Below are 8,419 nucleotides of genomic sequence, written 5' to 3' on the forward strand. Positions count from 1 at the left end.
CTGATGCCCGAGCGGCCTCAGGGTCGGGTTCAGGCACTTCAGCCTTAGGCCCTCCGTGCAGACCCGGCCAGGTGGGGCCCTGGACACCCCCGACCTCAGCCCCAGAGCTGGGCTCGGAGCAACGCAGACAGCACGCTCCGATGGGCGGGTGTGCTTGCCTGGCCTCGGTCTCTCCCCCGAGACCCTCTCTGCCCCGTGCCCTTCACTCCTGCCCCCCAGTACCCACCAGGCTCCTGCCGCTTTTGCAGCCATGGAGCAGGCTGGCTGTGGCCCGAGTGCCCTGGGGCTTGGCCGGTGGGGGGTCCCTGTGACGTGGGGGGTGGGGTCATCTTCTAAATTCCGTAGACCTCAGAGCCCCCAGACGAGGGCTACGTGGGCCCGGTCATGACAGGCTCCGCAGAGTGTCACACAAGCCATGTGCAGGCCACGCTGAGGCAGCTTTATTTCTCGGGGTCACACACAGTTTGGGAGCCTGTCCCTCTCAGGAGCTGCACCTTCTGAGGGAGGGGCCGAGAGGTAGGCCAGGGCAGGCAGCCAGACAGCTGGGTCCGCAGTGCCCTTTGCCTGCCTGCCCTCACCAGCCCGGGTCGGGGGCAAGGACGGTGTGGTCCACCTGGCTTCTCCTCACAGGGTGCCCTTCCTGCAGGCCGCTGGGAGGGTGGTGGCCAGGCTTCAGGAAGACCAGTGCCAGGGGCTGTCTGCTGCCTGTGGTCACTGCGGGACAGGGCGATGCTCCCGGCTGGGATGGGCGGGCTCACAGGGCCGCCTTCCCTGCCTGGCGGCCCCTCTGCTGCAGCTTCCGGATGAGCTCCAGGAGGTTCATCTGCAGGGTCAGCTCCTGGGGTGCAGATGGGACCAGGGGGTCCGCCTCAGCCCTGGCAGAGCCCAGGGAAGCAGCCTCTCTCCCCAGGCACTCGAGGCAACCATGAGGTTCGAGGGGCACTAGGCAGGGAGCCCGTGGGGGGAGTCTGGCCGCTGCCTGCCAGAAAGGGGCTGGAGCTGGGACTCGGCCCACAGCAGGGTTTGCAGCTGCCCTGGCCTGGCACGTGTGCAGGGATGCAGGGATGCAGGGAACCGCAGATGAGGGCCCTTGGGCGCAGCAGGCCTGAGCAAGGTGGGCGATGCCCTGCAGGCAGCTGGCTTGTCCTCTGGTGGCAGAGGCCCCCCAGCGGCCAGCTAGACCCCCAGAGGGGATGTGGCCTTTGAGGACCAGTAGCCCCTAGGCTGTGCCAGGCGAGGCCCGCGGCACTGACCTGCGGGTTGGTGGTCACGTAGAAGCCAGCCACGCCTGCCTTCTCCAGGGTGCTCTGCTGGTCCGCCACCTTCCGGTCCAGCTCCAGCACGATCTTCTGGTCCATCGCCCGCTGCTCCTCACGGATCCGCTGTTCCGCCGCCTGCCACGGAGAGGGCGGCTCAGGGCTCAGCCTCCTGTCCGCCCACGATGCCGCAGACACACTCCTGGCCTGCCACCTCCGGCCCCTCTCCCCGCCCCAGTTGCTCCAGCTTCAAGACTAAAGATGGTGCGGGCACTGCACCTATGACCCTCCCACACAGAGACCTGCTCCCAACACCCTCCTTCCCCACCTCCCTCCGGGTGCTGCCTGGCACTGACACCCACGAGCGGCCAGACGCTGGCCCCACCCCTGCCGGCTGTCCAGCTGACCGCTATCTCATCCTCTGCGCATCTCCTCTCACTACAGCTGCCATCATCCTGCTCAGCACCTCCTTCCTGCACGCCCTGGCTTGGGGCTGCCTTGAGGCCCTGTGCCGCTCTGGGCGTGCACCCTCCCCTGGGGGTTCTTGGCCTCTGTGTTGTTCCCGTCCACCTGGGAACAGGACTTGGTGGCTCCATCCTCCCACCACTGTTCTCGCGTCCCCACGGCCATGGGGCACAGCAGCCCCCACTCATACCTGCCCTGCATAGGCCCAGGCTGAGGAGCTGTGGTCTGAGGGAGCAGGTGGAGGGGGTGGGGGCACCACACACTCTTTACCCATGCCAAATGCACACCCCCCAGCGAAGAGCAATACATGGGCACGTCAGGCCCTTGTGGTACCCATGCTAAGCACATCTGCCCAAAGAGCAACATGTGGGCGCGTCAGGCCCTCGCGGCCCAGCCTAGGCTGTGTCCCAGGCTGGCTCCCATGCCACTCCGATCCCCTCCACATGGCCCTGTCAGCAGAGTGCAGGGGGACCCCATGCCCACACCCCTACCTCGAGCTCCCGCTGCTGGGCCGCCTGGAGCACAGGCAGGCTGTGGGGCCGGCAGGCCTGCTGGGCTTCCTGGTGCTTCTGCCGCAGCGCCTGCCTGAGCACTGGGAGAGGACGAGACCAGAGAGGCACCGTCAGGTGGCGGAGGGTGAGGGGTGAGGAGGCGAGGGCGTGCTCCGGCTGTCCCAGCACCACAGGCAGCAGGCCAGCGGTGGGCACGTGGTGGAGGCCTGAACTGGGTGCTGGGCGGAGCTCTGGAGATGCAGCGCCCAGCCCACTCGGGTCTGCCCTCACCCAGGGTATGGCGGTCTGCAGCAGCAGGGCTCCAGGGTCCTAGAGGAGGGGGAGGCCAGGCATGTGGGGTGAGGGTGGAGCCAGGGCCACAGCGTGAGCACAGGGAATTGGAAGATGGGGATGGGGGAGACTGGGTTGGAGGTTTCTAGGCCTACGTGGCTATAGTTCAGGAGTCCGGCCTGACCTGCTTATCACCCTTGGGATATCCACTGAGATGTCCCAGAGACTATGCAGGCAAAGGCCCAGGAAAGGGGCACAAGCAGGATGGCCTCTGCTCCAGGGCACGGCAGTCACTCCTCTGCTGTCCTCTGCTGGCGGAGGGGTGGAGCCACCCTGCACACCCTGTCCACAGCTCCCAAGGGAGTAGGGTGGCACAGACCCGAGGGGGCCCAAGGACATGATGACCAAGTAGGATTTATCCCAGTAATGCTGTTTATCCCAGGAATTTAAAAAACACTGTTAATTCACTCTAGTCACCAAAAAGCCACTTGATCATTTCAAAAGATGCAGAAAAAAAGCTTTGACAAAACCCAACATCCATTCCTGACAGAGATACACTCATCCGGGGACAGACATCCATCAAACCTGCCCCACAGGGAAGGGACCTCATGTCACCACAAACATTTAGTGGGTGTATCATCACGCTGTCCAGGTCACAGGGAGCACAGAAGGCAGACAGGGAGAGACGACGTCAGCGTGAGGCAGTCCATTTGGTCCAGAGTGGGGATGTTCTAAGGCAGAATGCCCCGGACTCTTCAAAAAGTCAGCACCACCGTGAATGGTGGGAATTCTTTCAGAAGCAGAGGCCAAGCCGCAATGCACAGCCACACACTGGGTCCTTGTCAGTGGATAATCTGAGGCAAGTGTTGGTGTGTCTGAGCGTCAGAACACACCCTGGAGTGACTGGTTTCTGTCCGCTGTGGTCACACAGCAGCGTTCTTGTTCTAGATCACTGCTCCTAACATCAGACCAAGGCTGACCCCCAAGGGTGTCTGGAGACATTCTTGGCTGTCGGCCCTGGGGGAAGGCGCCACTCTCGTCTAGTATGGAAGCCAGGGATGCTGTTTAATGTTTTGCAAAGAACTATGAAGACCTGTCCAGCCACAGATTCTAGCAGCGCTGCTATTGAAAACCTTGGTCTAGAGGAATGCTGAGGGCTTCTGGGAAGTCAGGTGGTGTTGCATACACTGATGGACAACAAGAACTTTGTCAAAACTTCAATTACTGAGCGGAGCTGGAGAACATATGGGTATTCATTATAGTGTACTTCCAACTTGCCTGTGTATTTTTAAAATAAAGTTGGGTAAAAATAAAAGGACAAAGGTGAGAAATCTGAAGGAGCCGAAAGAGCATTCCCCGCTGGAAGGAGCTTCGGAGGCCCCTCCCACCCCTGTAGGGATGCCTGGGAGGGGCCAAGGCTCAGGAGGTTTTGCCCAGCGTGTGGCTCCAGGGGACGAGTTTTCAGGGCCCAGGGGGTGCTTCGGAGCTCCGTGCATGGGAACCTGATGCACCTTGGAGGGGGAACGGGCCCCATCGGGCTCTGCAAGCCTGCCAACGCTGCGGGCGGCCTACCGCCACGGCCGGAGCTGCCCGCGGGCTGACGGATCTCGCCTGGGGGTGGGTGAGAGCGTCTCGGGGCCCCGCGCGAAGGTGACACAGCAGCTGACAAAGTGAAGCTTACTGAACCCCATCTGTCACCAAGCCCCGCGCCCTTAATGGGGTCGATTTCAGGGGCTGCTGCCGAGCGGAACCCGGGGAAGGGCTTCGCCCGAGACCCAGCAGCCCGCCCCGCCCCTGCCCCCGCGCACCTCGGTGCTCGTTCTGCAGCCGCAGGCGCTGGTTGTACAGGCTCTTCTCGGTGAGGTGCTGGATCTCCAGCAGCCCCTGGACGATCTCGAACACGGTGCCGTCGAGCAGCGCCAGGGCCAGGTCGCTGAGTGTGGTGTAGGACAGGCGCTGCTGGAAGGAGCTGCGGGCGGAGCGCGGTGAGCCCGCGGCCCGTCCGCCCGGCCCCCCGGCCCGCCCGCCCCAGCGGCCGCGCACCTGGGCAGCTCCTTGACCAGGCCCTGCAGCGCCGACAGCAGCTGGTAGTGCCGCTCCTGCTGCCGGGCCCCGTCCGCCGCCTCCTCCAAAGCGCCCGAGCAGCGCTCCATGGCGCCCGCGCCGCCGGCCGCAGCGCAAACGTCGCGGTCCTGTCACGTCAGAGCGCAGCGCGGCGCGCCACGCCCCCTTTCACAACAGTTCCAGACAAACCGCGGCCGGCTCTTGCCTCACCGGAAGGAGGCCGGCTCTGCCCTGGAGGAGGCTCCGAGGAGCAGCCCGCATTGGCCCCGCCCCTACCCGGGCCCCGCCCCTAACTCTGCGCCCCGCCCACACCCCCTCCGCCCCGCCCACACCCGCCCCTACCCCGCCGCCCCGCCCCTTACCCTCCCGCCCCGCCCCTTTCCAACTGCCGCCCCGCCCTCTACCCTCCGCCCCGCCCCTTACCCTGCGGCTGGCTCTGCACCCAACCTATTATGAATAGTGCTGCTGGGTGTAACTGCATTCTTGTTTGAATTTGGAGATAGATTTTCAAAGCAGTTAACTAAAAAGTGAAGGCATGATTGTCGGATCGCGTTGTTTAGCTTTAGAAAACAACCCCCCAGCTGTCTTACGAAGTGGTTGTACCTACATCCCAGCCGCTGAGGGAGGTTCCTGTTCTTCCTCACCCTCCAGCGGTTGATATGGTCATATATTCGAAGTTTAGCAGTCCTAATGGGTGTGCTGTGATAGCTCATGATTTTAATTTGTAATTCCCTAGTAGTATGATTTTTTGGTATGATTTTCACTACGTGCGAGTCTGTTTTTGGCCAGGTGTCTGTCTGACCCTGACCCCTTTTCTAATATGGGTTTGTTTTAGAGGTTCTGTCTGTTTCTGAAATGGAGCAGGACCCTATGGTCCTTGCTTGCCCCCACCATGTCCCCTGCCTGCCTTTAGTCTGTGGAAAACTAGGCAAAGAATAAGAGAAATGAGAAATGCTGAAACAAAGGAAAACAAAGGAGCCTAAATAATAGTGATGCAGTCATTAAGCACAGTCAAGGGCCTTCACTCGTTCCTCGAGGGCTGTAGGCAGTATTCTGAGCCACACCCTGTGAACTGTCTCACAGACACTGAAACCCCAGGAAGAGAAGGTCGCTACATGACGATCAGGCTGAACCCAGGACAGGAGCTGCCACAGTTCTGAGAGCTGACTGCCAAGAAATGGGAACAAATGGACCCTGGGCCTGAAGATGAAGTACCGAAAACAATCAAGATGACGCTGGTCAGACCACCGATGGCCAGGTGTAGATGACCACTAGAGATGACTGTGCTGTTTCTGCATGCAGCGCCCCCCCCCCCCCCCATTCTGTCCATAAAAGCTCTCATCCCTCGCTTGTCAGGGGTAAAGGGCCCTCTGGACAGATGTCCACCACCCTCCCCCCCGCCCCCGCCGGTTGCTGGCACCTGAAATGAAGCAAACTTTCCTTTCCACCACCCGGGGCCATTTATGGGGCGTTTGGGTGGTGAGTAGCTGGACCCACCACACTTTTTTGGTAACGTTTGAACCCGACTCCTTTCTTGGACATGTGGTTTAGAAATACTTTCCTCACTGCTTGTGTCTTGTCTTTTGACTTTCTGAATAATGTCTTTGTCAACTGCAAAGTGGCGCCTGCTGTGGGTGCCGCCACCTACCAGCACGAGGATTAAAGCCTGTGCTGCAGCTGCTGACCTTTAACCCTACCTGAAAGGAATTCAAGGTGGAGAGCACGAACTAGGCCCTCAGAGCTGGGGTGGGGTTGGGGGGAGGGAACCTAACAGGGTAAGTCTTCAGATAGACATTCTCAGGAGCTGACTTTATGACCCCAGTTCTTGTATCTCCTCGTCTATAGAGAAGCAGTAAACCCTTCACCGTGCTGACTGTTCCTTGTGACCAGCAAAGGCTTCATGAGACCAGCAGAACCCTAGTAGAGACCACATATTTGGAAAAAATATGTGCTTAGATTGCTCACATCTCCCCTTCACCCAAATCGCATGTCTGTACTGACCTCCTTGCCCCCCTCCCCCACCCCTCTCTTCGGAGCAGTCTCTCAGACTTGCCTGCGGCGCTGTCTAAGGGCTGCAGTCCTCATTTTGCCCCAAATAAAACTTGACTTGCAGCTCTCAGGCCCTTTCCTTCCCTCCATAAAATCCACAGTCTTTTCTCCCACATGGACTGGCTTTTGTGTCTTAAAACTCAAAGCTTATGACCTACGGGTCAAACCCCACATCATGCAGATTTTCTGGTTTCTTTGTAATTTTAATGATTTTGTATTATAAATATCTTAATCAGTTTGAGTGAATTTGGTGTAAAGTTATCAAGTTTGTATTTACAGTAATTTCATTTCATATAGTTTCCAGTTAATTGTTCCATAACTATTTTGGAGGAGTCATGGGATATTTGGCTTGAATTTAGTTTGAATTTCCTCAGTTCACTGGAGGCAGCACATGCGTTTTGAGGGCCCAGGATTTCTGCTGACTTGAGAGGGCAGCTTGGTCTGGATTCTTCCACTGGATGGCAGCATTGACTTAAAACAATGTCCACAACCCAAAAGTTGAGAGTTGATTTATTCTGCGGAAACTTTTAGGACTCAAAGCCCGGGAGACAGCATCTCAAGTGACCCTGAGAGAACTGCTCCGAGGAGGGGAGCCAGGTTACACAGAAGTTCTGCAGCCAAGGGCAGGTAGTCTACCATCAAAAGATGACTGTTAATTAGAGAAAAGCAGGTATCCCAAGTTAAGGAATTTAGTGTTTCTCTATGTGTGGTAAGAGGCAAGAGTCTGGGCTCACTGAAATAGTTTCTTTCATTTACATTTCAGCTATCCTGGAAGAAACACAAGCTGGAATCAAAATTGCTGGGAGAAATATGAATCACCTCAGATATGCAGATGGCACCACCCTTATGGCAGAAAGTGAAGAGGAACTAAAAGCCTCTAGATGAAAGTGAAAGAGGAGAGCGAAAAGTTGGCTTAAAGCTCAACATTCAGAAAACAAAGATCATGGCATCTGGTCCCATCACTCCATGGGAAATAGATGGGAAACAGTAGAAACAGTGTCAGACTTTACTTTTTTGGGCTCCAAAATCACTGCAGATGGTGATTGCAGTAGTGAAATTAAAAGACGCTTACTCCTTGGAAGAAAAGTTATGACCAACCTAGATAGCATATTCAAAAGCAGAGACATTACTTTGCCAACAAAAGTCCGTCTAGTCAAGGCTACGGTTTTTCCTGTGGTCGTGTATGGATGTGCGAGTTGGACTGTGAAGAAGGCTGAGCGCCGAAGAATTGATGCTTTTGAACTGTGGTGTTGCAGAAGACTCTTGAGAATCCCTTGGACTGCAAGGAGATCCAACCAGTCCATTCTGAAGGAGATCAGCCCTGGGATTTCTGTGGAAGGAATGATGCTAAAGCTGAAGCTCCAGTACTTTGGCCACCTCATGCGAAGAATTGACTCATTGGAAAAGACTCTGATGCTGGGAGGGATTGGGGGCAGGAGGAGAACGGGGCGACTGAGGATGAGATGGCTGGATGGCATCATGGACTCAATGGACGTGAGTCTGAGTGAACTCCAGGAGATGGTGATTGACAGGGAGGCCTGGCGTGCTGCGATTCATGGGGTCGCAAAGAGTCGGACACGAATGAGCGACTGAACTGAACTGAACTATCCTGGGCCAGTATCCTGTGTTTTTCACTTTCTGAGGTCCCTTGGGCTCACCTTAAAAATGGGCTTCCCTGGTGGCTCAGAGGTTAAAGCATCTGCCTGTAATGTGGGAGACCTGGGTTCGATCCCTGGGTCGGGAAGATCCCCTGGAGAAGGAAATGGCAACCCACTCCAGTGTTCTTGCCTGGAGAATCCCAGG

The 8,419-nt window shown here is 57.6% G+C and overlaps 1 protein-coding gene across 1 annotated transcript; it reads right to left on the reverse strand.

Annotated features, from left to right (window-relative positions):
- Window positions 1–418: 418 nt before the first annotated feature.
- On the reverse strand, window positions 419–4,686 carry LOC105605852 (protein DGCR6). The gene is made up of 5 exons (XM_027956949.2): window positions 4,547–4,686; window positions 4,312–4,472; window positions 2,213–2,313; window positions 1,254–1,394; window positions 419–838 (listed from the first exon to the last, which is right to left on the reverse strand). Exons 1-5 carry the CDS (start codon window positions 4,654–4,656, stop codon window positions 755–757), a joined length of 597 nt encoding a protein of 198 aa, XP_027812750.1. The 5' UTR covers window positions 4,657–4,686; the 3' UTR covers window positions 419–754.
- Window positions 4,687–8,419: the final 3,733 nt, after the last annotated feature.

Source organism: Ovis aries, chromosome 17, assembly GCF_016772045.2.
Source record: "Ovis aries strain OAR_USU_Benz2616 breed Rambouillet chromosome 17, ARS-UI_Ramb_v3.0, whole genome shotgun sequence".
In the NCBI taxonomy this organism is placed as follows: domain Eukaryota; kingdom Metazoa; phylum Chordata; class Mammalia; order Artiodactyla; family Bovidae; genus Ovis; species Ovis aries.